Source organism: Aphelocoma coerulescens, chromosome 20, assembly GCF_041296385.1.
Source record: "Aphelocoma coerulescens isolate FSJ_1873_10779 chromosome 20, UR_Acoe_1.0, whole genome shotgun sequence".
NCBI lineage: Eukaryota > Metazoa > Chordata > Aves > Passeriformes > Corvidae > Aphelocoma > Aphelocoma coerulescens.
The window spans coordinates 11008842-11036458 of NC_091033.1; the positions used below are offsets into that span (position 1 = coordinate 11008842).

Consider the following 27617-nt stretch of genomic DNA (forward strand, 5'->3'; position numbering starts at 1 on the left):
TCATAAGAACCAGTCTGAGAAACCAAGGCAGATCCTGGTCAAATTCCTCATGCCTTCAACAAAACCCTCCAGTCCCTTCCCACTGTAGATTCAAGCTGTGCCCTAGCTCCCCCGATGCAGAAGGGTTTAAAAAGCTGTAATTGAGCTGTCAGTTTGAAGAACAAACAGGGGAAATGTACTTTGGGTCTCTGTTTGGGGGCTGTTTGCAGAACTGTCTGTATGTGCATGTGTGGGGGTCTGTGTGAACAGGAGGGCAGCTCCTTCCTGAGCCTCTGTGAACTCAGCAAACGCAGTGCAAACCTCACATGGAACCTGTTCGTGCCTTTTGTGGGTTTGTTTTACAAACTTCTCAGGTAGAGCCTGTGGAGACTGTAAAATTATAAAGCTGTAGATGTGCTTGAAGGATATTGATTGCACTTCTGGCTTGTGTTAGTCCAACTCAAGCTCATCTGGAATTAGTTCTTAGCTCCTGGTAGCTGCTCCTGACACACTTGTGTCAAGACACAACACGCTTATAAATGGTGAGCTTGGCGTGAAGTTCTTGGGTCAGCACAGAGCACAGCTCAGGAAACACATTCCTTCACACAGCCTGCAGCAGGGTAGCAGGAAAGTGATTAAATCTTCCCTAAGATAACATGCTCCTGACCCTACACCATACAGGAGCCATATGCTCACTTATTTCTTTTGGCTCAGGCCCTGCTCCCAGTGACTGCTCTGGCTGTGGTGGTGCCTTGGTAGGAAATACTGTAAGTGAAGGCAATGAGTCTTTCTCCATAGGCCACATGTTGCTTTTCCTGGAGTGAGGAGAAGTTCTTTCATTTCTCTATGCAATAGACAATATAAAACCAGAGAATTTATTCACAGCAAGCAGAATGTGTCTGTGTCACCACTGATTTACTCAGCAGGCCTCGCTTCTTGGCTGTGGGATGCTTCCCTGTGCTCCTGCTGTAGGTTAAAAGGGTCTGTGTAGACAGGAAAACTCTCACTTGTAACTCGCAGAATCTTTGTTCAGATTTAAGAACTGCTTTCCCTCATCAAGATAAGTTGTTTGGAGCCCATAAACTCAATTTGTTCTCAGACCTCTCTTAAGCTCTTCTGTCACTCTACAGCTTGCTTGAAGAAAGGGCTTGTTGTTTCTGGTGGCAGCTTCTCGCAAGCTCCTCATGATCCTGCAGTTTTTAGGGAGGCAAAAGTAAAACCATCAGTGGAACTCAGATGTCTTTAGCGGATGCAGATGGGTAACAGCATGGCTGAGGTCGTGTTACTACATGTAGGCTCAGAGAATATTGGAGTAGGAATGATATGGGCTGGATTTTTTTTTTTTCCCCAGTTTTTTCTGCATTCACTGGTAGTGGATTTGATTTAAAATGAAAAGTCTCTTCTGCTTCAACACCTCTTATTTGAGAGCATGTCACTGTGACCAGCTTTGTGAAGCCGAGCCAAGAAGCACCATTGCATAGCTCAAGAAACCAGTAAAATTCAAAGAGGATCAGAGCAGTAAAGGAATGGCAAATGTCCAGGGATGTTGAAATTTATGCTTAGAAAAACCTCTTAAATGGAAGAAAAGCTTCACTACTCAAGCTAAGTTCTAGCTGTTAAAAATAAATCAGGCAACATCTTTTTTGGGAGCAGAGTATTCGTTGCCCACCCACGGGGGTTTTCACTGGAAATGTTTGCTGCTGGTGACTCTCAGGTGAGATGTTAGACCAGATGGGACTTGTGTCCAGTCCAAATTAGCAAATATGACTTTTTTCCCTGGGTGTGGCTGAAAAGAGATGGCATCAGGGAAGGAGTTCAAGTTGTTAACCTCAACTTTTTGATTAACCTCTAAATTGGATGTTTAGCAATGTTAGAAACCCTCTGTCCTTTTCTCCCTGAGCTGGAAAAAGAGCCTCAGAATGCTCTTTCTTTAAACCATTTCCATTGCTTCGTGGACAGCTTCAGATCCCCTCAGTTACAGGTGGCCTAAGTATGATTTCAGTCTTCAAACTGTCCTTGAAAGAAGCTCTGCAGTCGACTGGAGGCCAGTTCAGACAGCAGAGGGTCATTTTTTCTGCATGGTGCTCCTGAGTCTGTGCCACAAAACCCACGTGCTAACTGTGATTTCACTTTCCTTAATTGCATTTTGGAAGGGAGATTAATTATATTACCACTAGAGGGATTACAGATATTAATTAGACTGGCCCAAGTGTTTTGCCCTGAAACTCTTGTGGGGGTGGGAGAAAGTTATTTCCCTAATCTGTGCCCTGCTCTCCTTGTTAACTCTTTTTACATATTTACAGGTGCCGTGGGGTGTAAGTAGCTAATTAAATAAGGCATTTGATAAAGTTTAAGGAAGTTTTAATTCCTATCCTGCGGAGTATTGGTCTTCCGTGCATAAACATGTTAGTTAACCATTACTGCAGAGCACAAGTATTTTCAAAGGTGGCTGTTCCCAGAGGAACCTACCCATTTTCAAGCACGGTTTAAAGGGCGAAGACTGCCTGTTCTCGTGATAAGAATTTGTTTTTAAAGGTTCTATTTGGCTTTTAAAGGATACATTCGTCCGCGGAGCGATAAGATCTTGCATGAAGTGGGGAAACCAGGAGAAAGGTCTCCAAAGAGACGGGCGAGCAGGAAGGGGTTAAAAGATGTCTGAAAGCGCTTTAGGAAGTCTTTCTAACTGAATGGGCTTGGCGGCCGTGCTTCAGTGCTTCCTCACCATGTGGAACCAGGCACCTCTCACCGCCCTGCGTTCACAAGTCCTGATGTCATGATAATGTGATCCCCGAGAAACAGCTGGCACTGGGTGGCTCCCCGGCTCCCGATGGCACGAGGGCTCCCGCACTCCTCCACCTCCCGATGCTGGCACCCACCAGCATTCCCAAGCGGCACCCGGCCGGGGGGCTCTGACAGTCCCACTGCCTGCAGCGCCCTGTGGAAACGTTACGATAAATCGATAAATACACTTATCTACATTTACAGTGCTCCAGGCACAGTAAGAGGGATCTTTCAAACCCCCCTGTAAGTGCTAAAATCAGGGTAATTGCAGAGCCTGGCTGGTACACGCCATGTGTGGATTCAGTTTGTGGAACTACATAGTTGAACCACACGCATCACAATGAGTTTTTGGGTTTGTTGGGGTTTTTTTCTTTAAAGCTTTTCATACTTAATGCAGTAACTTTTCCAAGAGGACTGGTACCTCTTAGGATGTCCGCAGAAAAAAGAAACAAAGAGGATGATGCGATGCAAAGAGCAAATGCCCTGCAGCAGCCTGCGAAGACCTAGACATGCTCAAGAGCTTGTTTTGCTTCCTGTGGGGTTCAAATACCGCAACAAGCCAACTCTTTGGAGTCTAGACCTGGTCTCTTGGTATGTCCTAGTTTAAAGAAAGTCTTGTCCAGTTCAGGCACAACGTTTTTTGTGTGTATCATTTAATTCTTGGATTGAAAAATAGTCCGTGCTTGCCGGAAAATCGAAGCAGTGGTTTGATGAGTTAATTTATGTGTTGCTCTTTATTTATTGTTCAGGATTTTATCTGTAAAATGTCTTCCCCCCAGCAGCATGTACACACCTGGCAGTGTGTGTGTGTCCCTGCAAGTCACACCACGGAGGGATTATCCATGGGCAGCGGAGGGATGGGAGAGCTGGGTTATCGCTGAGCTGCTTCCTTCCCCCTTAGGTGAGAAGGTAAAGTCATTTCCCCAAAGCCATCCTTTCCGGGGAAAGTGGAAGTAAAATTTTCACTGCCCAAATTAATTGCGAACCCACAGCATACCTCGAGGAGAGTGAACTGGGTTTGGTTAAGCCTTCCCGCTTTGTTAATTAGTAATAGAGTTTTTCCTGTAGATAACCCGATCTATTGGTTAATGGAGTTTAACGTACTAAAACACCAGCGAGCCGCCGCGGGCAGCGCAGCCCCGCAGATACAATGGGCACATTGTTCCCGGGGGATCCCGTCCCCGTTTATTTGGGAAGGGGGGCATCACTTCACCCCACTCGGCCTCCCCTCGCTCTGGCGGGGCCGGGGGGGTGCCGGGCCGAGGCCGGCTGGGCAGAGGGGGGCTCCCGGGGCGGCAAAGGGTTAATCGGGGCGGCGGGGCTGCCGCGGCCCCTCCCCGCTGCCGGGGCTGAAGTAGCGCGGCGGCGGCGGCGGCGCGGGGCAGAGCCGAGCGGGGCGGCGGCAGCGGAGCCGGGGGAACGGAGCCGGTACCGGTGTCGGTGCCGCAGCGCTGCCCGGCCCCGCCGAGCGAAGATGGCGAGGGCGGCGGAGCGGGGCGGTGCGCGGCTCCTGCTGCTGCCGCTGCTGCTGGCGCTGCCCGCCGCCGCCCGGCCGCCCGCCTCCTTCCCCAGCGATGTGAACGGGCACAGCCTCCACCCGCCCTACTTCAACCTGGCCGAGGGCACCCGCATCTCCGCCACCGCCACCTGCGGCGAGGAGGCGACGGGCGCCGGCGGCCGCCGCGCCGTGGAGGATCTGTACTGCAAGCTGGTGGGGGGCCCGGTGGCCGGAGGGGACCCCAACCAGACTATCCAGGTACGGCCGGGGCGAGGGAGGAGGGGACGGAGCCCGCGCACGCACGGGCGGCTGGCGGAGCCTCGCCGGGGCGGCGCGGCCGGGGGTGCGCTCGGGTCCGAGCCCCCTTTGTGCGCCCCCGGTTCTCGGTGTCGCCGCGGAGCGCAGAGGCTGCGGCGGGGGCGGCCCGGGGCTGCGCGGGCAGGGCCCCGCTCCGCGCGTTTTCCCACGCATCGCCGGCTGCCTCGGGCAGAGCTGGTCCAGCAGCCGCGGGTGGGTCAGTGCTGGGGGCTCAGGGAGGGGTGGTCCCTGGGCATCCCCCTGCCCAGGTCCGCCCCGGAGCAGCGGGGCCGTGGGACGCACGTGCTCGGTCTCTCTCCCCCAGCCTTGCCAGGAGTTGCTCGCATGAAAGGCGGCTTGCTGAGTTCCCGGGGCATTATTTTTAAAGTTTTGGGATCTTTATGTTTTTAAACTCCCGGGAAAACCAGCAGCCAAACTCCCTTTGCTACTCAGGGAATAATGTTTAATGTTTACTTTGATGTGTCTTGAACGTGATAATATTTACCTTGATGTGCTTTAACTCCACCGTTCCCCGTGTTTTCGGTGGGGCATTGGGATGAGCAGAGGGGAAAGTTAGGAGGGTGGATTTTACAAGCGAATGTCAGGTGACTTATCTCAGGGTCCCATTTTAAGCTGCCCAGAGGGAGCTTGCAGCCAGGAATGTAGACGGTGAAAGCTGCAGTGCAGTGTAACAGCTATGGCTCCCTTGAAGGGAGGAAAGAACAGTTGTACACGGGCTTGTAAAACACCAGGTTTAGTTGCAGTGTCCCCCCTGAAGGCAGCCAGCCACAGATTCACCAGCTGCTGCTCCGTGTTTTCTGCGTGCTGCTTGTGAGGGTCGTGGTGCCAGTCACCTGTTGCAGTGGAGCAATGGGGCTGTCCCTGTTGTGTGTAACAACATGGATGAGCAAAGGAAATCTGTCACTTTCTCAGACCGAGCCTTTCTCGGCCTTTTGGTGGGGGTGGCTTTGTTACAAGATCGTCTCCGAAGCGTTTTTCTCATTCTGGCCGCATTCTCCTGAGTTATTGCTGCACTCGGAATTTTCCGGCTATTGTGCGGTTATGACATGGAATTTTGCTGTCTGTGTATTATAAATGGTTGAAGATGTCACTGGATGGCAAAAACCTGACGTATCCTCCTCCGAGTTTTGCCACCTTTTAAAGCGATGTTTCACTTCACTGCACTGTAAAATAGTGTAACTCGAGGCAGCTTTAAGTCCCAGTAGCAGGAGGCTTAGAGGGAGTTCCATGTAGAAATTGTGCCTCCAGTGAGGCAAAGCAGTAAGGAAAGGTGAAGAAGTAACTGCTACTCGGTGCACTTGCAAACAAATAGGTGAATAATGTGCCAAGCAAAACTGGGAGGATAAGGCTGCTTGGAAAAGCTGGCAAATGTGGGTATGCATTTATCACTCCACATGTGTCCATCTGTGCTCTGGCCACCCTGCTAGCTCAGCATGACATGCAGCACTAAGGATGCTGGTGACTGAAGGAAACCCTTCAGGCTGTACCAGCTGTGGGGGCAGCCCCAGCATGCCCCCACTGCCAAACACAGCTCCTGAGCTGTGGAATTCTGTGGTGACCCCCTCCTGTCCCCTGTGCAGCTCTGGCACAGGGGGGCTTTGATCTGAGCACCACTTCCCAGGCCAGCGGGCTTCACTCAGTTTGAAAGCTTTAGAAAAGTCCTTTTGTAGTGGCTCCTTTCCATGACCACAGGCAGCACCTAAAAGGGAGCGGAGGAAAAAGGAGGCATCAGGGCAGAGGTCAGAGTTCCCAATTCATCCCCTTTAGGGGTCTTGGCACCACCCAGTGACTAAAGCAAGGAGGGAGGTGGGAGGGAAGTGTTCAATTTGAGAGGACTGAAACAGCAATAATGAACTCCACATGCATGTCCTTGCTGCCTGCGTGTCCCACCAGCCCAGAGTCCCTTCCGTTCTCCATTCACCTGCTCCATGCTGCTCATGCGTGATGTGGCTGTGGCGTAAGGAGTTCTCATCAGGAATACTGGAACAGTGCTGCTTGGGACCCTCCAAGAGACATCCGCATGCTCTGTTGGTAAAGGGACATTTGCTTGATTAAAGATCCAGGATAAACATTATTACAATCATCTAATAAATTAGTTTAATCAGTTCTCTGTTTTCTGCTGGTTTAATTTGACATTGTAGAAGATTTCAGAAAAGAGAGTTCACTAACTTTTAAACATGATGGTCTTAAAGTGCCAATAATCATTAAGTTTTCTGAAGTAATGCTGCCCTAAAGAAGCTTGAAGTGGTTTTGGCACAGCTTCTGGGAAGGCTGTAAACCTTTTCAAGGAGTTTCCTTTGCTTTATTCAGGGCTTTTTGGCAGAAGACTGCATTTCCAACTGTGGGGGGCTTTTCAGTCTGGAAGGATGTGAGGCACAGCAATGCTGAGGTGTGCTGAAAGGAACTTGCCATGGAGGTTTGCTTCCCTTGTCAAACTCACTCCTCAGCGTGGGCAGACCTGCTTTAATGATAATGGCTTGAGGATGAGGCAAAAGAGAGATCACAGGCTTCTTTTTTTGATTAAGCTTTACTGGAGATGCTTGTAACTATCTGTCTTCCAAAACAGGCAACTCTGCAAAGGCACAGCCATGTGCTCATGTTCCCCATCCCACCCCTGTGCCTGGGGGCTATTCCAAAACCAGCAGGGATCATGCACTGCTCCTGGGGTGGGGCAGGGTTGTAGATGATTATTTCAGATTAGGAGTGTAACAGTGAGGCAGGTTACTGGCATTAACTGAAGCAATTATAGACCTCAGAATTTCAGAACATACAACAAATTTGACTGATTTCAAGTCAGTGCTGCTTGTGCCTTTCTCTGAAGCCTGTCTTCACCCCAGCCCTGTGTTCAGAGCACTGCTTTGCACGCTGAACTGCAGCCCTGAGCTATCCTTGCCTGAGGAGCGTAGGCACTGACCAGAGCTCTGGTCCTCTCACTCTTTCAGGTATTGGTAACAGATGAAATCTGAAGCTGTGTCATTCCTCAGTGTCTCAGAGTTAAGTGACATTCTCTTTTGATATGCTGTGGTGTCGGTGACCATTTGTCCTGGTGCCTCTTTATCCCATACTGTGTCTTTGGTGTGTAGCTCTGTGTGGCAGAGGGAATCGGGCTCAGCCCGGGGCTCTCAGTGCTCCAGGTGACAATTGGTGCTGTAGCTCTCTGCACGTGTCTCTTCTGTGTTTACATCTATGATAGTGTTCTGTTTCAGTGGTTTGACTGTGGCTGAAAACACAGTTTTGGAACAAGTTGTTGTTGCCCGCAGAAAAGACACCTGGTGAGACAGAGCCTGCTTAACTCCACGTGAGCGGCTGATCTGCAGGGACAGCCCAGGGAGCAGCGTGCAAGCAGGCACTTTGTCTGAAACAGTACTTTTTACACCCCATTTCCTGCCCTTTTTACCTCATCCCCAGCAGCCCCATGCTCCCTGTGGCTTTCTGATAAATCAGGTGAGGGGAGCTGGTGGTGGGTCATGGCAGGGCCAGGTAAACTGGGACAAAGCCACCTGTGTCTCCTGAGAGTGGTGCCAGCAGGGTGCCCAGCTTGTCTTTATACTCAGAGAAAACTTCAAAGTTCCCACTGACCTGTGAAGGATCAGGCCTTGCAGCTCTCTGGAAGCTGCCCCTCATTCAAACCTCCTCCTTATCTCTCCCTCTTTGCAGTTTGCTCTGATAGTGGCAGTTTTATGTTCGCTGAGCCGCCCTGCAACTCCTTGCATTGCTGAAGTTCTTTCTCTGGCCATACCTTTGTAGTGTCCACGCCTCTCCTGCTCTGGCAACCTGCTGTCTCTGCTAAGCCTGCAGCTCACAATTGCTTTTTAATTAAAATCCTCTCGCTGATGTCAGAAATTCCCTGTAGAGAACCTAACACAATGTGCAGGAGGCTGAGTTGCTCTAAAACACAAATAGCTGGAAATGATTCAGGTCAGGTTTAGGTCTGGCTCTAATGAAACAACTAATGAGCAACTGGTGCATCAGAGAGGCTAATCACACTTTGAACAGCAAACCTGGTTCAGCTGTTGATGTGTTCCCAGCCCAGCAGGCTGCCCAGGGAGGGACAACAGCAGCATTATAAATGTGGAGCAGCTGATCCTAATTTTTACTCCACTCTTACTCAACTTGAGTTGACTGTCTCCCATCAATGTGACCTTTGGGTTCAAAATGCTTTTTACATCTGTGGCAAGAATTTAAAGCATGAAAGCACTTTATTTTTTGGTACTTATCCCCATTTTTTAATCTTGCCTCACTTCCCCCCCCCTCAGTGTTGTGTGTTGTGCAGCAGAAATTTCCACACAACCTGTTGCACCGGTTCCAATTAAAGGTTTGAGCTGAAGAGTTGGGTCAGTTTTATCTGGTCTGCTCTCCCTCCTGGTTCAAAGCATGTCCAAACCAGCCTTGTGACCTCTGTGTACACTGAGTGCTCCCTGCATGAAAGTCAGGGTTACCTGGATGGTTTCAGCTCCCCTTTACTTTGGCTTTGTGCTTGCCTGTCTCTATTTCCACATCTCTAGAGGAAATAATTTAAAAGTGTTCATGTTCAGGGCAATTTGTGTTGGATAACTGCCTGCAAGTAACAAAGCAGGTGGCAGTGAGGAATAATGCTGTGAAATCTGTTTCCTTTGCACTGAGATTCCTCCAGAGTTTGGCGCATCTGGAAAATCACACAGTCTGCAGTGGCTCTGCCTTGCCTCAGCCCTTGTAGGGGCAGCAAGGGGATTACCTGTCTTGAGATCTTGTACCTGGTGTAATATTAACGCTGGCTGCAGCTGGGACAGGCAAGGGCAGCATTCCTGCCTGGGGATAACTGCGCCTTTAAAAGGAAAACTGCCTGCAACACAGCTCCCTTCCCGGCTGTTTGCAGCAGCAATTCAAGTGACACAACAGTGGCTACACAAAACAATTTGCCAGTTTTCAGGGCTCTTTGCAGGTTTCTTTGAGCATGGGTCAGATTCATTTGTCCGTTAATGAGAGAGAAAGAATTGCCCCTAACAGCTCAGGTCTTTGTCTGATCCTGCTCAGGAGGTGCTGTTAAAGTTGCAGCGTTGTTTTCTCTGGCAGCGTGTCCATGGAGCTGACAAAACCACCCTGGCCACAAAAGCAAGGCAGAGAAGTGATGGCAGACCCTGGCCAGCTGACAGCTGGGGCTGTCCCTTTCTGGCCTTGCATTGCAGCATCATCAGCAAAAGGAACTTGGCTGCGAGACTGAGCTTGAAAACATAGCTGAAAGAACTATATTGTGAAATGAATAGGTGGACAAGAAACAGATTGCAGGGAGCTGGGCAGAGGAGCTGCCAGTCTGAGCCCATAGAAATGACTGAATGGTTCAGGTCAGGATCTCTGGGCTCAGCAGGGGTGGGTGTGAGTGGCAGCCTCAGTAGGGGAGCTGCTGGCCATGGAGTTTGAGCCACTGCTCTTCATTGGCAGTGCAGCTTCTCCCTCAGATGCTCTTTCCTCTGCTTCTGATAACTAGTCCTTTGAGTCTGGGATCCTTTGCCAGTGTTCACTGCATATCTGAAATTCAGGAGGGATGCTGCTTAGAGCAGCCCAAATTCTGCACTGGATGGTTGTGTGGGGGTTTTGAGCCTTTTCATGTACCTTTTTGCATCTGCACTTTAAATTGGTGCAAACAAAATTTTCTGTCTCTTGATTTGCTTTAGCAGGCTTACACCCTGTGTTTTCTGGATTGCTGTGATACCTGTCTGCTTTGTACCATGTTTTTCTGGCCAGAGTTAAAGTTGTTTTTGTACTTTCCACCAGGGCCAGTACTGCGACATCTGCTCCTCTGCAAACAGCAACAAGGCCCACCCCATCACAAATGCCATTGATGGGACAGAGCGCTGGTGGCAGAGCCCCCCTCTTTCCCGGGGACTGGAGTTCAACCAGGTCAACGTCACCCTGGACCTTGGACAGGTAACAGAAATCCTTTCTTCCTTACATTGCAGACCATGCTAGTGAGGAAGTGCTGCTCTGCTTCTAAAATCCTTTTAGTGGACCTTGCTGGAAGTGTGGAACAAAATCCACTCATTTAATGACAGAGCAGGAGGCCCTGGTTAACACAGAGAAGGGAAAACCTCCTGCCTGTTGTAATATTAACTATATTGTGCTCTTTGCTGTTACTGCTTAGATTTTCCCTAAAAGTTGAGTCACTTGTGGAAACTCATCCCATTATGTAGGTGCCATTCCCCTTAGAGGGTACCTGCCTCTCAAAGGAGGACACTTAGCAAGGCCTCACCCCAAAACGGGAAATACAGCTGTGAGAAATCCAAGGTTGCATTCTAAAACTTTCAACTGGTGCATTTAAAGCTCCTTGAAAAACAGCAAGTCTGTTGTGAAGGTCTTCCTATAAAAGACAAAGAGTGACTATGGATGTTTGGTCTTTAATGCTGGCAAGTCAGAGGGAATTACCTCTGTATATTGTAATAGCAGGGCTGCCAGCCCCCTCTCTGCCACCTCCTCTGCTGCTCCTATTCATCTGCAAAATGTCCCTCTGGACATGGAGTGTTCTCTCAGACTTTGCTCAGCTCAGAGGGAAGCAGCGTCAAAGATGTTCTGTGACTTCACAGGTGACGTTTTCGCTCTCTCTGCTGAAGTAAGGGCTCATTTGTCACTGCAATTTGCAAGGTGTCTGACTCCAAATGTAGGTACTCAGGCTGTACCGATGCTGATTCCCTTCTCTTAGATGCTTCAAACACATACTTTAGTGCCCAGGATTGTCTCTGATCCACTCCCTGCCTTGCTGTAGCACTCGTCTGACTCTGCCAAACACCCTTCATGAACTTGTTCTCTCTGACTGCCAGCACTCTAAAGCTGTGCTGTACCAGCAGCAGTGAAATATCTGCTGCTGCCCGGGGCACAAGAGCTGTGTGGGCAAAGCCTCTCGGGGCCGCACGCGGGGAGCTGAGTCCTCACCAGCGTAGGTGGCATCTGCTGTGTCTCTTAGAAACAGCCCAGCTGGCAGGGATGTGCTGGTGGGTGGATTGCTTTGTGCTCACTCCCCCTGTGACCAAGGGCCAGCCTGCAGTGTGGCTTTTCCATCGCTCACCACTTCTCTGGAGAGGGATTTTTCAAGGATCAGCTTTCCTCAGGAGCTTCTCCTCCTCTTTGTCATTTCTGTGGCAACTTTCTGGCTTTAGGCCAGAGCCAACCCAGCTGCCCTGTACGCCTGCAAGCTGCTGAGTTTGGCTCACCTGGGGGCTTGCAGCCTTCAGAGCTGCTGTGCTGGGAGCCAGAGCTTGGAATAATTTGGGAGGACTTCAGTACTGTTAAAACCGAGCAGGTCTAAGTTGACCTTCTCTCTCTGAAGTCTGTTTGCCCTCGGTACCCAGGGAGATGGGATTGTGCCATCATTTCTGCAGGGTTGGTACCAGAATTTGCATGTGTGTTGAAGGTGGCCGATGCTTCACCTGGTGTGGATTTTCTCTGGGCTCACAGACCCTCTGCTTCCCTGTCACCTTTGCAATACATCATAAACCCAGCTGGTCCCAGGAGCAGCACAATCCTAAAGCTTCAGTGGGTTTTAGTGGCTTCCCCTTTATACATGGCCTTATTGCGTGTAATTGCTGTAATAACCTGTTTATGCTCCTGGTGAGAGTCAGTTCTTTGCTTTTAACTCCTTTGTTTTGGTAGGTCGGGCAATAGAAACAGATTAAATGTTAGGGAATCCTTAATTTCCTCCTTTTGAAGTTGACTCTGGTTGAAAGGATAGAAGAGAGAGAAATTCTTGGGAGCCAGTGTGGTCAGCAGGGCAAGTGCAGGATCAGGCCGGTGTACCTGGCAGCCAGGCTTCCCAAATTCCTTGGATACCAGTGAAAACAGCACAGGTAGCAACACCCTCACAGGCATGTCTGACAGCAGGGCTTTTTTCTGGCTGGCAATCAAGGCCTCTCCTTCCTCTGTGTATCAATCTTGAGAGCTCTTGGACCAATTAAGGTTTAATTTAAGGGACTCACAGCCGCTAAAAGCTTTTGTCCCTCCGGGTTCTCATGGGTATCGGGAGTGCTGATGGCATTGGGGGCATGGCAGGGGCTGGCACAGGGAATTGTGGTGCCAGCCCCTTCCTTTGCTCCTGCTGGCTTCATCCCTCTCCAGCCATAAGTGCTTAATTACCAGCTGGAATCGGGTTTCTCCAGCGGTTGGTGAGGCTGTGACACCTGGGAGAGGGTCGGTTAATTAAGCAGCCTGTTGCTCTTTGCTTTTTGCTGGCTGGGAGCTTGCTCTCCTCACAGGGGTGTTAAAATCCTGTGGGAAGGAGAGAAGGAGGAATATTCACAGCCAGCAAATAAGCTCCAGAATGGTTTGGGCTGGCCACCCAGCTGGTGTGAGGATATTAAACTCTCTCCTCATGTCATCTTAGTGCCAGCAGCAGCCTAATCTTAATGGCTTCATCAGCAAGGCAGGTCAGGGCTCCCACCATGGCTGTGTCCTATTATCTGCTGGTGGGGTTGTGTGGGAGTTGCTCCTGCTGGTACCTTGTCTGTTCCTGCCTCCTTGGGGAGAAGTGATTTTTCTTTTCAGAATTGGTGGGGGAGAAAGGTTGCAAGAGGAGGAAAAGTCACTTGAAGGTTTCCATGTCAGACCCGGGTCTGAGCGCCAGAAATACGACAAACAGCTCCAGGGAGGAAAATTAAATGGGTTTTAGGAGATGCTGAGGAGCATGGAGAGGGAATTTTTTTTTTTTTTGCTTTCAATCATGACCTTAGGCCACTGCATGAATTTGATGTAAAATACATCATGGCACCACGATGAAGCATGGCTCAGGTTTTGGAGAGTAGAAGAATTGTGGTTGCTGTGTGCTGGGAGGACACTGCTGTTGCTGGACGGTCTGGACTTGCCAAAATCCCAAAAAGTGGCTGTCCTACCTGGCTTGAAGGGCAGAGGTCCATTTTGTGGTGCAGGCTCTTAAACCTGCCCCACTGCTGCTCAGCTCCAAGATCTTTCCTCTCCTGCCTGGAGGCTCCCAGCTGGAAATGGGAATGAGGGACAGGAGACCATGACTCACCACCACCATGGAAATTGTCCCCTGTGATCCTGCTGTGATTAAGTACCACAGTGGGTGGAGAGGGAGGAAGGGGTGTGATGGAAGATTCTCCCCCCCTCCCAAAAAGGTCGTTTGAGTCAGAGCTGACAAGGTTTAAGGAAACATGAATGGCTGGCTCCCTGCCAGAGCCTGACATCTTCCTTGCATGAAGGTGAACCCAGGCCAGCCCTTCCTTGAGATGTTTATGGATAAGTTGGTGCTTTATGATAAACTCTGAGGGAGGAATGCTTGCAGTCATGCAAGAGCAGGAGCTTCGTGCCAGTGCTTGCTTGAGGTTAATTACTGCAGTGAGAAGGTGGCTGGGTAGCAGCCAGCATCTCCCCCTGTGTTGTCTGCTGGCCCTGGTGACAGTAGAGAACAGCAGGATTTCAGACCTCAATCTTTGCAGGGAGTCTTGATTTACACCCCAAAGATATTTAGTTGGGCAGTGCCTGACAGAAACACTGACATCCACTCACTTCTGCTGAGGAGAGAAGAGAAGCCTCCTCCTTTGGAGACCTCCAGAGCTCCTTAAAATGCAGCTCCCTTTGGGGTTAGAAGGAGGAAAAGAAAAAGTTGCATTCATTGGTAATTCACACAAGTGGAAAGGAAATGAAAGGGATTGTGAGCCAAAGTCCCGGGCCAGTATGAAGGTGTGTTTTGTAGTTGCTGTGGGATGTATCTCAGCAAGGGAGTAGATTGATAACTTTCTGGGTGCTTTGAGAAGCACCTCTTGAGTTTTCTACTGATTACAGTGGGATCTGCCAAAGCTGCCACTTTTTCTGGCTTCTGAACTGATTAACTTGTGCTTGCCAGGCTCTTCCAGCTCCAGAGTAAAGGTGTTGATACACAAAACACATGAGGTGCTTCAGCCCTTGGCCAACAGGCTGCTGGTCTTTCAGTGTGAAACGTGGCTCAAAAGGAGCTGGGTGTTTTTCCCATGGGGGATTTTCAGGCCATAAAGCTACTTCCTTTCCCTTTTGCACTGCAAACGTAGCCCCTCAGGACCAGCTTTGCACTATGGTGTGATGTGCAGGATGCCTACAAGTGTTTGAGTGTGGCTAAATGTCTGACTTGCATGAACAGCTCAGTCCTTGTTGTGTGAACTGTATTCTTGTTAATGAATATTAACTTCCTACTCATCTTTGGCAGATCTGAGCTGGATTAGACCTGGCCTAATGCTAAAGGAGCACCACTGATCCAGAGCATAGTACCTTGTGTGTAACAACACTCTGAAATCTTCTTTCACCTCCCATTTATTTTCATTTAGTTGAAATAGTAATGGGAGCTGCTGGTAGAGGTCTTCAGGAGCCCCCTTTGAAAGGCAGCTGTAAGGAAATCCCTCAAACTGATGGGCTGATGCTCACCTTGCTGTTCCCAGCAAAAGCCTTCAACATGAAGATGAATGTGATGTTTATTTCCTGGCTTAATTAACTGAAAAATCCCTCTTGAGGGAGTAAACTCATGAAATCCCAAGAGAACACTCAGGGTTCCTAATGAATAAAGACGATGTCCTAGAGGCTGCTTTCCCTAGGCTTGATGTGGGATAAGGGTGATGGTCATCCAAGCATTTTCAGCTGAAAACCATTTAAATTTCTCTCTTTTTTCACCTTGTTCCTTTTGCAACTTCATTTCCGTTGGGAGCCCTTAGTGCCTCCGGGTGATGAAGCTGCTGCTTACGTTTCCCTCGAGGGCACTCTTGTTCATTCTTGCTGTACACAGGGGAAAATTGAACCCAGTCTCTTCCTTCCCCTCACTGGGGATGTCTCCTGCAGCATTTTCCCCAACACACATCCCTGGAAAAAGCACAGTGCCCGTTTCTCTCAGGGCCACAGGCTGCCTTACCTGCCTGGCGTGTTTTTCATGGAGCATTGCAAGAATGGGTGAGGATTTTAGGGGTTTTTTTTTGTACATGGTTTTTACTTTTCTCCTCTTAATGCTGAGGAGTAACTATTTGGTAATTGCTCCTACTTGGTCTTCACTGTGCTGGGGCACCACTGTGGGAAAGGGGTAGGAGGGCTTAGTGACATTTATTGTGAGCTTTTGCACCTTAAATAAAGGGCTGGGGCGTGAAATCTCTAACAAAGACGTTCTTTCTCCAAATTGTTCTCTGGCTCTTGGAGCAAAAGCAGTATTAAAAATAAAGCACATTAAGTAGGCTGAGCAGAAGTCTTTTTTACTTTCAACAGCTGAGCCTGCAGTCTCTTCTCCTGTGTAGAGTCCTCTGAAACTGCCATAAAATCCTTCAAAAGCAGTTCAAGGTCTTTGTTTATAGGCTTCAAAACTATGGTTTCTTGATCTGAGATGGTTTTGGGTTCCATTTAACTACAGAGCTTGTTCAGTGCTGCTGTCGTTTGCAGTGGCTGTGGGATGGAAGCAGGGTGTATATCTGTAATGCTTCTCTGGGAAAAGCAGAAAAGGTGTGACTGGGAGAGCGTGCAGCACTGGGAGCTGGAACCAAGCCCAAGTGGATGGATCCTCTCTTCTCTCCCAATTTATTTCCCACTTTATTGTTTAAATTAATTTAGCTCTGAAGTCTCTTCTGTTTTCTTCAAAGCTGTGGTTTCCCTGACCTGGACCTGCAGCTATTCAGGGTTTTTTTTTTTGTGCTGATAAAGTGAGATTTTTGCCTTTACTTAGTGCAGAAAGGTCGAGAAGGGCCATCTGCCAACTCCCACCAGATTCCTGGCTCCAAGGGCTGTGTGGGAGCCGCTCAGGTGAGCGGGAAGGGAGTGTCTGGTTGTTAATCAACCGGAGATCTGTCTCCTCTGGCAGCAAGAGCAGACCCATCCTCTCCTTTTCAAACAGCCTTGCCAAATTGGATGCCAAGCTCCAGGATCCAGAGCAGCCAAGGCTGAAACTTCTTTCCCCTTTGTTGCTGCTGCTGTTGTTGGTCAGTGTTAAGGGAAAAGATGTGCACAATACTGGTGTAGGTAAATCACAGGTGACACATGAATTTTAGTTGTGTGTTATGTTTATTCCAGTCATGAACCAGTACTGCTTAAAATCAGTCTTCCAGGGCTGCAATGACTAGAAGGTATTTCACTTGTAATGTCTGATTCCCAAAAGACCTGCCCTGCACATCTGCCAGGCTGTGAGCACGGGGAAGAGCAGGGGAGCAGGAGGCTCTGGGCAGGTCACCCAGCACTGTGGCACCTTTTGTGGCCTCAAGGAGGTTGTTTCTGCCTGTCCTTTGCATCTTGTACAAATGACCCTTGTGCTTCAACAGCTTAATCTTCCCAGAGGCTGTGCTTGCTCTGCCTAGACCTGAACCAGGTGTTAAAATGAGCCTGAACCTCCCTCCCAGAACAGCTCCAGGTAATGACTGATGAAAGGATAATTGCTGGTTCTAAGAAATGCATGCAAGATTTCCACTGTAGTTTCTCCCTAGGTGTTGTTGCCTATTTATAATGTTGGTGTGATGAGAAACAAAGAGACTGATGGTGAGGTCTCCTGCCGTGGAGCTTCTTATTCCCTCCAGGCTGTCCCTTCCTTCTCAACTCCCTGGGATTCTTCAAAGATTAGGAGAGAGCCTCTGGGTGAGCGCGGGCTGGGGAGAGGTCAGGCTGGTGTAGGGGAGGCTTTAGTTTGTAATGAATAGCTGGAAGGCAAGCCTGGTAATTTCTTGCTGTTCTCCTGGAGAGTGTCTGCTTGGCTGGGCTGGAAAACAAGAGTGTGCTTTGACTGGGGTGTGTGTGGGTACACGTGCTCCGGGGTGAGCTCTGTCCGGGCCGTGCGTGGCTGCACCAGGCGAGTTAAAACAGAGCGGGACCGCCTGGGTCAGGCCCCTCCAACAGTTTGTGTTGTTTTCCTCCTTTGGAAAATTTTTTGGGAAGGTCAGGTTACCCAGTGGATGCAGAGTGGTTCACAGCTGTGACACAGAGCATGCTGGCATCCCGTTCAGTGGTTTAGCATTTTCTGTGCTTTGGCTTGTCCCACCTCCAGAATGGGAATACTGCATTTTATCTCCATCGTTTTCTCTGCATGGCCTGAATGCAGGAGCCTGCACAGCACCAGACCAGGGAGTACAAAATCTCTTGCAGAAGAGAATGATTTCTTGTGTCAGGCTCTTGGCTTGGCTCTGTGCAGCCTTTCTCCTCTCTCACTTCTTCCACCAAGTGAGAGCATCCCTCAGCCCTATGGGTGCTCATCTGTCCACGAACTCATGTCCTGCACACATCCCCGACTGCTGAAGCTGAGGGCTGTGAGCCTGGAATTGCTGCCAGTCCTGCTGTTTGTGTGGGAATGGGAGACAGGCTCATCCTGTGGCATTGCACAGCCAGTTCAGTTCTTGACGCTTGTCCTGGTCAGGATGGGAAGCCCCTCAAGTGAACTCTTCCTGCTTCCTGGGGCACGATTCCAGGAGCTGTCCTTGCCCTCCACAGCTCCAGCACAGCTATGTCTTGGCTCAGAGCCACAGGGCTGGCAGGGAGGATGCTAAATACACTTTTGATCATCTGCCTAGTCAGCTTCTCTGCTCTTTCAAGCCTGTTCTAGCCCCCTGCACCTTTCTTTTGATGCTTTACCAAGCCTGGCTCAGCCCTGCATTCATGTCTGCCATATCCTTTTATTATAGTCATAAACGTGGGGCCTTCAGGCTGTGCCCAGCCTTGATCCTCAGTCGTTTCCTGTTTTCTGGATTCAGTGCTCTTCAAATTCCAGACCTCCCCTCCTATGTTTAATGCCAACAGTGCAATAAATAGTATACTGCTTCCCGTTTGATAGAAATGAAAAGGGAGATCAGTAGGAGGACACAAGGAGAGAGGCACATGCCTGATGTGCTGGGGTGGAAGAGTCTTCCTAAATGGCTTAAGAGCAGACTCCAGATCAGTAGCAGTTCGTTAGGGAAATGTGGTCTATTCATGCAGACCTGGTAACTGATGATTTGTTTCTGGAGGTTAGAGAGGAGAGATGGGAACAGGGATGAGAGATACTGGGAGATCCAGCGAGGAAGAGGACAAAGCCTTGAGAGTGACACATAGATGACTCTGCACAAGGCAAGGACTGGGCAGTGGTTTGGGGCTACTTTGGCCACCAGAAACTCTGACAAGAATGAGAGGAATGACATTTTGTTCCCCACAGAAGGATTTGCCAAACATGACTATAAAAAAGCCTTTGTTAACATGAGGTCACTGCTACTGGAAGGTGGGTCTGGATGGTGCCAGCTCCTGTTTGTGCAGTGGAGGAAGCCACGTTGCCTGTTTCCTCCAGGCACCCTACATGGCCCCAGTGCTTTGGCAAGGCAGCCACGTAGAGGCAGGGAGAGGATGAACAGGTAACGGGGCCAGCAATTGCTGCTGCACCAGGTCCTGCCAGGACTTGTCAGTCAGGGCTCCTGGAGGACAGTGTTAGGATGGTAGTTTGACATTCTTGTCCTTCCCTCTCTCAAACAACAGAACATTCATGGGAGATGATGTGGCAGAAAGCATCATTCCTTTTGTTCCCAGACACATCTACCTGGAGAAGCTGGGGCTCAGCCAGCAGGGTTAGACCAGCTGAGCTCCTCTGTTGCATGATGTATGTGGTTATCTGGAAGTTAGAACAGCTTCCCTTAGAAGAAGTTGCCTTTATCCTAAAAGATTTGCATATCACTGATGGCTTTTTCCATGAGGCTGTGTGCTGTAAACTGCATCTTTGATGGAGGAGATTTCCTGGCAAAGGTGGTGTTTGTAACTTGCTCTAGTTGATGTGCCCTGCCTGAGAATCACTTTGCATCTTCAGCTTGGCATCCTGAGCCTTGCCAGTGGTTGTTTGTGTAACCCATGCAGGGACAAGCAAACAGCCAAACTGAGAATTGCCACAATTTTTTTTTAGTTTCCCTTTTCTTTCTCTGCCTGCTTTGATACAGAGCTCTCCCTCACACACACACTCAGCTGAGCTCTATTTATGGGTTCCTGCAAGTTCCCATCACTGTGGATTGGAGCATGCCCTGTGCCCAAAATCCAGCTGGCATGCTGCTGTAGGCATCTCTTGGATCTAGTTAAATGTGCTCAATGCCAAGTCTCGATGGGAAGAGGAAAAGAATGGCTTTCTGGTATTTGCACATAGTTGCAAACTGTAAACACAGACTCATGACTGCAAACAGAAATCTGTATCGCTGCCTTCATCATGACTTCACTGTTGTTGTCCTGGCTGTTTGCTAAAGCTGTTCCTTAATCCTATTCCAGGCTTTTGCAAAGTCTGCAGCCACCCAAACTTAGTGGGCACAAAGATTTTGGCTAGACTCCAGGAAGGGGTTTGGTTATTTCTTTCTCTACCAGTTGTTGTTTTCTGCCTTGGAGCAGGCTTGCTTCAAGGCTCTGCAAATGGGGCTGGAAATAGAAGGGAGTCTTGAGGGGATTGTGAGGACAAACCCAATGTTCTTGTGAGCCTCGTAGGTCTGAGCAGCAGCAAGAACTCCACACAAACAGTGTAGCTGCAGATCTGTGCTGGTGTTAGCAGTGCCGTTGGGAATGTTAATCCCGCTGTGACCCTGGTATGTGCTGCTGTTGGGCCAGCTCACCCGGCTCTGAACGGCAGCGTCATGGTGGGGAAACTTGCTGACAAATGCTAACGTGGTGCATGGCTGGGATGAAGATTTTTAGAAGAATAAACCTGCTTGCATGCATCTGGTTTGGCTTTGTTGAAATCTGCTAACGACCAGGCTTTAAACCCAGCGCTGTCAAGGCTTGCAGGAACCACGCAGAGGAATTACAGAAAGGCAGTGCTGCCTGGAAGCTGGGTGCTCTTGGGTTTGGTGCAGGGACCTAATACAAGGTGCAAGGGAGACTCTTTTCCTGTTGGAGCTGGGTCATCTCGGTACATGTGGAATCTGGAGCCTTGTCAGGTCCAGAGTGGGACCTACCAAACCCATTTGTCCATGGGAATGGTGAAGTAAGAAATACAAGGAAAGACAGGCATTTACCACCTCCTAGAACTGAGTTCAGAACCAGACAGAAATAAGGTGTCAGAGTTTGAGCATCCATATCCCCTTCCAAATCCAGTGGAGGGAGGATTTAGGTATATTCCTTTGGGGTGCTGGAGAGCTGAGGCATGTGTGAGTCATTCATCATTGGCACCTGGCCATTTGAAATGAAAAGCCTTGCAGGGCTTTGGTGGCAAGCTTGAGACCTCTCACCTTGTGCCAATTTTTAGCTAATTCGTTCCCTTCCGTTTCCTTCCCCTCCTCACCCTTCCCATGCGCGCAGGTTTGTGACAGGATATCCACTTCATCTGAGGGAATTGGGGGAAATACTTTCTTGTAGTGTGGCCTGCTGCCAAGGTTGCTTTGTTCTCCTTGTCACCGAAAGAACAGGCCAAGGAAACCCTTGGAATCGAAGCTGGCATGCGACTTAGAGTGGATTTCCTGCAGCTCTGCAAGTGAAACGTATGACGTGGGGAATTTTTTTTTTTTTAATCTCATAAATGCAAGGAAAAAGGGGGCTTGGATAGGTTACAGATGGCTGGGTCTGAAATCCTCTCTTTGATGGGAAGTTGCTGTGTCACGGATGTACAGGTTGTGCCTTGTCAAGGTTAAAATCGCTCTTGGGGTTTTTTTAGTTGAATTAAGAGCTGAGCTTGCAACAGGCCTGGGGTTTTTAGTAGAATTCAGTTTGTGGTGAAGATGCTGGTTGACCATGCACCATTCAGTGTGTTGTAGCTGGAGGCTCTGCATAGCAACTCCCGAGTGCTCCATGAAGGCATAAGTCATTTTTGTCACAAATTCAGAGCTGTATTGATAATGGCAAGAAAAGTAGTGAATTTTGGTGTTTGGGACTTAATTCCTTGCAGTGGCCAAAGCATTGATGTCCAAGGCCCTGGGGTGTTTGTATAGAGAGGGTGAGAGACAGCTCTTCCTCACTGTGGTGGGCTGGCACCTGGGCTTGTGCCCTACCACCTTTCTGTGCCCACTGTGCCCTGTGGGACACAAGATTTGGCTCCTATTTGTCATAGCAGATCAGGTGGCATTTATCTGTGTACATACTGTGTTTTGGTGGGATCCTTACATCCCTGCCCGGGACCTCCAGAAAGCTGGGAATGCCACAGAGATCTAATTCACTGTTGGCCACAGAAGAAGCAGATGCTGTTTCAAGTCTCATCCAAAGCACAAAATCCTATTTGTATCCTATGGAAGGGGACTTGAGTGTTTCCTTTTTCAGCCCATGATTTAGCCAAGGGCTTCCTGAACAAACTTAGCAAATCAGCAAGGCTTTGGCAGTACTAAAAAGGGTCTTACTATAGCTCTTTTATAGTATTTTTTTAATTTTATTTTTAGTGCTGCAGAGCCCAGGCTGTCTGGATGGAGCAGGTCCCAGATTTGTACAGCTCCTAGCCTGCTCTGGAGAGCCCGTCCCAACAAGCTTGTGGTCCTGACTGCTGGAGCTGTGCTTGTAAAACTGGGTGTAAAAACCAGCCTGCAAGCTGTCTAAAGCACAGACAAGTATTCTTTTGTCTGGTTTCTCCCTTTTAATTCTAAACTGGCCCAGGAACTCCTCTAAGAATATTTAAATGCCTTGTGCAGTGAACCTGTATTGATCTTACTTGCTACAACTCAAACAACTCATAGAGCATACAGTTGGGAACATTTGTTTGCTCTGGATGGTAGGAATGTCCTCTTGAAAATGTGCTATGCTTTGGTAAGAATGAATAGAGGGTTTTTCCACCCCCTCTCCAGGTTTCTGAAGGCCAAAGTCTTGAAACGGCTTAGAAAGGCTGCTGAAGCTGCTGATAAGATACGCAGCAAATGTGCTTGAGAGCCTAATGTAGGAACAGAAACGTCTGAGCTGTTTGCTTTCCCCTTAACAGTGTGAAAAATTAGTGTGTCTTTTTAAGGAGCCTGGGGAATTGTGTGCTCAGAGTGAGGGCTGTGCTGAGCTATTACTCCTGGCTTGTGTTATCCCTGGGGCTGGCAGCTGAAACGCTTGGGTTGGAGTTACTGGGTAGGAGAGTGGAGCTCATTTGGACCCTGCAGAGCCCCAGTTGTTGCAGTTTTGTTTTTAGCAGGCTCCCTCTGGCTCTGAGCTTGCTGCAGAGATGGGATGGACTCTTGATACGGCAAGCCCTGTGTTTGGAGATGTGACTTTTCTATCCAGTTAATTCCTTCTTTTCTCCCCCCACCACTTTGTTGTTCCTGTGTCTCATTGCGGAAGGAAGCTCTCCAGCAACTTTGGTAGCAGGTCTGTGCACCTGCTGTGAGTGTGCTGGGAGCTTTTGGTGAGGCTGGGCTCACACACCATCGGCCAGCTCAGGGGGAGGATGCTGCTCTACACTGTATATTTTATACCAGTGCTGCTTTTTGCCTGAAATGTGTGAGTGTTACCCCAGGCCAGGGGGGCAGAGGAGCAGGGCACTCATTGGAGCAGTGGGATCCCACTCTGCCCGTGCTGGGCTGCTCTGACATCCATGAGCCATCTGCAGAGAGCTACTTCCATGAAGGCCAGTTGGACATACTTCATCAGGATGGGGTGCTGTGAGAATGACAGTGTAGCTCTTGCTTAAAAACTTTATTAACCTCTCAAGTCAGACACACCTGTGCTGTGCCCCCACCCTGGACACGTGCCATCCTGTATGCCTCCCCTTCTTTCAGCAGTGGTCTTTATTTCAGTGGTGTGTGCTTGCTCACCCAGACCTCTTATCTCCACTAAATCAAGAGTTTTCTTAAGCCCTTGTGTTGCTGTAGCACTCCCCTTATCTCTGTTCCTTCCCAGGGCTGGGCAGTGGGAGCAGGGAAGCAGGAGGGGCTGAGCACACTGTAAATGCCTGTTTGCCCTGCAGTGATGCTGTGTGGCTTAACAGCAACAGACAAGGCTGAAAGCACCTGGAGGACAGTTGGGTTTTCCCAAATTGCTGGGCAGCTGGGGGTTCTGCAAGGTGATTTTATTTTTTAGGGTTTGAGGCAATGGGAGTTGTAGAGTGTTAATGCAGTCCAAAATTGCAGTTTCTCATGCGGATGGCAGGTCAGAGAAAAAGACTGAAAACTTGTCTTGCAGGTTGCTGTCAGGTTTATCTATGGTCTTGTCTTTGCTTTCTGCCCCCTTGTCCTTCTTCCCAACCACCAGAATCAGGATACTGTGAAATCCTGTGGGAATTTGCCATCCACAGGGAAGGGCAGCAGCTCCATAGCTCACCCCACCTTTACCCCAGTTGGTAGCCAGAGGTGCAGGTTTGGGCCATGACACCAAACTGCATCTGCAGGTGCTGTTTTGGGGGAAACCTGTGCAATGCGAGCACACCTGGATGAGGTATGACTGCCTGCTGTGGTGCAAGCAGCTGTGTGGATGGATATACATATCCTTGGAATAATGTCTGGATAGTCATACAGCACTGTCAGCTTTACTGTTTGTAAAGCATCTGACCTTTCTTTTGCTAAGGCTTTCAACAAGTCAATTTACAGTCTTAGAAGGGACCACCCAGAGCCTGCTTTGTGGCCAGGGAGAAGGAAGGGAGGGAGCTCTTCAAAGAGCAGAGGAGACAAAATTACTCCTGTGGCCTGTATATTGATTTCATGAACCGTGAGGCTCTGAGGCAGATGCCAGGCTGCTTTGCTGTGATCTAGGCAGAATGTGACCCCTGTCCCTCAGCAGCAGAGCAGTGGAGGTGATCACGTTTCCCCAGGCAGATCCGATTTCTGGAGGATGTGGGGGTGATGTACCCTGTGCCTGGGAACGGGGCTGGGAAGCGTTGCAGGGGAGGCTTTGGCTGTGCCTGGTAGACACACATGGAGTGCAAACACCCGCCTCAGCAGCTCTGGAGATGAGTGCCAAACTGGATTGCTTGTAGCTATGCTGTTTGCATGAATGGCTTTGCCTCCCCTCCTTTGAAGATTATGATTCTTTTTTGAAAACAGGAGATCAAGAATCTGGTCTCAAGACGTGTTGAAAGACACTATTTACAAATGTTTATCCTGGAAAATATTTATAAAGCTCCCCTTGGGAGCAGAGCCTTACAGTACAGTGCTCTCCTATGGACTGAAGTATGGCTGTCTGACAGCTAATGAGCCAGACCTGCTCAGATTGGTGTTCTGCTGAGATCCCGCTTCTTCCCAATAGCCTTATTGCAGACCCCATGGTGTTTCATGTTGCTGTTACACACGGGGCTGTGTTCAATGCTAAACAGCACTCAAAGGGCTTTGCCTCTACAAAAACCACAAGTGTATAGCAAAGGGTAGAAGTTACTTGGCTGCTCTAAAGGTATTTTGGGACATTCACATCAGTAAAAGATCAATAAAAGTTTCTTGTTAATCCCCTAGTGGCATGATGTGCCACAATAATGCTGCTGCCATCTCCAAAGTACCTGCCTCATGTCCTCGGTTCTTGCTCCAAGGAGCAGCACAGATTCCAAATTTCAGCAGCAGTGTGGGGTAATGTGCACTGTCCCTGCCTGAATCAGAGCAAATCCCTGATGGAGCAAATCCCTGATGGAGATGAACTCCCTGTGCCTGTGGTGCTGATGGTTGCACGGATCTCCAGTGAGGACATGCACTGGGTGTTCCAGGCGTGCTGAGTTTGTAATCCCCTGTTTATGCTGTATCCATAACTGGTACGTGAGTTCCGGTCCTTTTTCCTCTTGTGTTGAGGGATAATAAATCACCCCTGGTGATGTTACTTTCTGGGCAGCGAGTGCAGATAAGGCCTTGGATTCTGCAGTGGGGGGGGACTGATCCGTTATCATGTCCCTACACTACGAGGAAGGAGGAAACATGAGATGGCTGGGGTGTTTGTTGTCTTTGGTGCCTGGGTTGGAAAGGCTTTGGGGTTTATTTTCCCCACGTCCCAACGTCAGCAGTGAGCCTTGGTGCAGCTCAGCGTTCCTGCCCTGCGTGCCTCAGCGTCCCCGGGGCTGGGACAGGATGTGAGCGCGTTCGTGGCATGGTGGTCCCGGGTCAGGTTGCTGAAAGGGAGAGGGGTGACAGGTGTGTGGCCGGTGGCACAGCCGGGGCCGTGGCACGGCTCCTTGTGCTCTGCAAGTAAAAACCGCCCAGATTTGGAACTGGGTCAGAAGCATGACCTGAAACACACCGAGGGGCTCGGGGAGTTTTGGGCTGCGCCGCTTCCTCCCGATCCTGGCTTGCTGCCTCAGCCAGAAATTCGGTGTGAGAAATGTGAGCAGGTGGATTAGTGCTGCCGCTGGCTCGGTGCTGACTGAGCAGAAGCACTTGCAGTGACAGGGTTTGCAGTCGGCCTCTTTCTTCTTTGTGTGCCGAACCCTTTCTGACCAGGGTGGCTGGAGGTGTGCTGAAAGCATCAGTCCTCAGCAAAGTGAAGCTGTTGCAGTTGGGCTGGGCTTCTCTGTCGGCAGCAAGACCCGCTTTGGGCAGCGCTGGGGCAGGTCAGAGGAACATGGGGCTCTACAGAGAGCAGCATAAAGCTGCTGTGGATGTCTGAGCCGCGGGGGCTGCTGGGCTTGAGAGCAGAGTGACCGCACGTGTCCGCAGCGTGCGTCGTCTTAATGTGTTGTTTATTTGATGTGCTGTTTGTTCTGGCACAGCCCGGGCGCACGCTGGGGTGGATAATGCTGGAGAACAGCGTGAGCTAACCCTGCTTCTCAAAGAGAAGCCTTGCATTTGTTAGAAACATCTTTTCTCCCAGCGCCTGGTATGTGGAAGCCAGGGATTCAGGAAGGGAGGGGAGTCTCTTTGCCTGTCCCCAAGGCAGGGGCAGTAGCACACCTCTGTGTGTGTGGAAGTGCCTTTGGTGTTCAGCAAGCCTGCACCAAACCTGGACAAAGGCTTCAGGCTTCAGTTGCCCCACAGCTACAGGGCAGAGTGCATGGGAGGAATGCGGCATCTGGAAATGCCTTGGCTCTGGATTCTGCCTTCTGTCTTCCCTTATATCTTCTGCTGGTCCTTTGAAGGGTGTCTGGTGCTTTGCACAGCCAGCAGTGACAGCCAGCACACAGGATATGGCCGTGGTGGGGACAGTCAGCAGCCTGCCCCAGGGGGACTGTCCTGTGTCCCACCACATCGAGAGCCATCAGTTTCCTGTTTTTGGTTACAATAACACAGCTCCTGTTTAAAAACAACCCGCATTAGCCCTCCCTCCGAAAGAATTTGAACCTGTCATGAAAGTTAGAGGAGAAACATTTTCCCAGACATCTCATAAAGTGGAGCATTGCTGGAGCTTGAAGCTGAGGGAGGGATCTCACTTGCCAGCCCAGGGGGTCGGGGACGTGTCAGCATCACCCAGAGCGTATCAGCTGAAGCGATGTGGGGTGGAGATGAAAACAATTCCCTGATATTTCAATGGCTGATTGAAACCATACTGAAAGTCTCTGCCTGCGGGAGTTGCTGCATTTCATTAAATAAAAACAGCTTCTCTTCATCGTCCTGGAGTTGAGCTGACGGGGCAGACAAAAACCACGTTGTTGATATCACACTCATGATATGATCTTATCAGCCCCTGCCTGTAAATTGTGACCAAGTTTGACTCTTTCCTTGGATTGATTTGGGAAGCCTCCTCTTCCCCAGAAATGAGTTTTCCAGATGCTTACTTTAAAGGGGAAAAAAAAAAAAAATAGTTAGGGATTTTCTTTGGCCACCTTTCCAGCTTCCAGCTGTTAAGTGCTGGAAATGTGTTCTTCATTATGTCCAAGAGAGAAACGTTTCTTTCTTCCGATTGGGGAGGCAATAAATATTTCACAACATAATATGCTGTGGACAAGTGAGTTAGTGTGGTTTGTTCTCTGGGCAGCAGCCCCGGTGGCTGCCGTGGGGAGCCAGTGCCGGTGTGATGGACAGGGCAGGGATTCAGCTGTCCCCAGGCTGTGCACAGTCACTTTACTGGATTATAGTTTCCACAACCAAGTGTCTGGTTCTGCCTTCAGAACCAAGCCTCACAGCAGAAATCAGCAGCAATCCTTAGCAGCCCCTCTGCATTAACGTTCCAGCGCTGCCACTTACAGCCAACACGTCGCCTCCTCCTCCTCCGATTCCTTTCTCCTCATCTGACCCCAAAGCAGTGGAGTTCTGGGTTGAGCCTGATGAGCCGGCAATGGGGCTATTTTGGATTAAGAGGAGGAGGGGTGAATTCCAATTTTGTGGATTACTCCATCCTC

At 49.6% G+C, this 27617-nt stretch overlaps 1 protein-coding gene across 4 annotated transcripts in view; it reads left to right on the forward strand.

The window, feature by feature from the left end:
- LAMA5 (laminin subunit alpha 5) overlaps positions 1-27617 on the forward strand; it is a 105872-nt gene that overhangs the window by 16868 nt on the left and 61387 nt on the right. For 3 of the 4 annotated variants that reach the window (XM_069034106.1, XM_069034107.1, XM_069034108.1), the window contains exons 1-2: positions 4137-4516; positions 10328-10480. In XM_069034106.1, coding sequence (XP_068890207.1) covers positions 4235-4516; positions 10328-10480 — 435 coding nt within the window. In that variant the 5' untranslated portion in view covers positions 4137-4234. Of the gene's footprint in view, positions 1-4136; positions 4517-10327; positions 10481-27617 lie in introns of those variants that run through there. The other variant, XM_069034109.1, reaches the window with a different exon arrangement.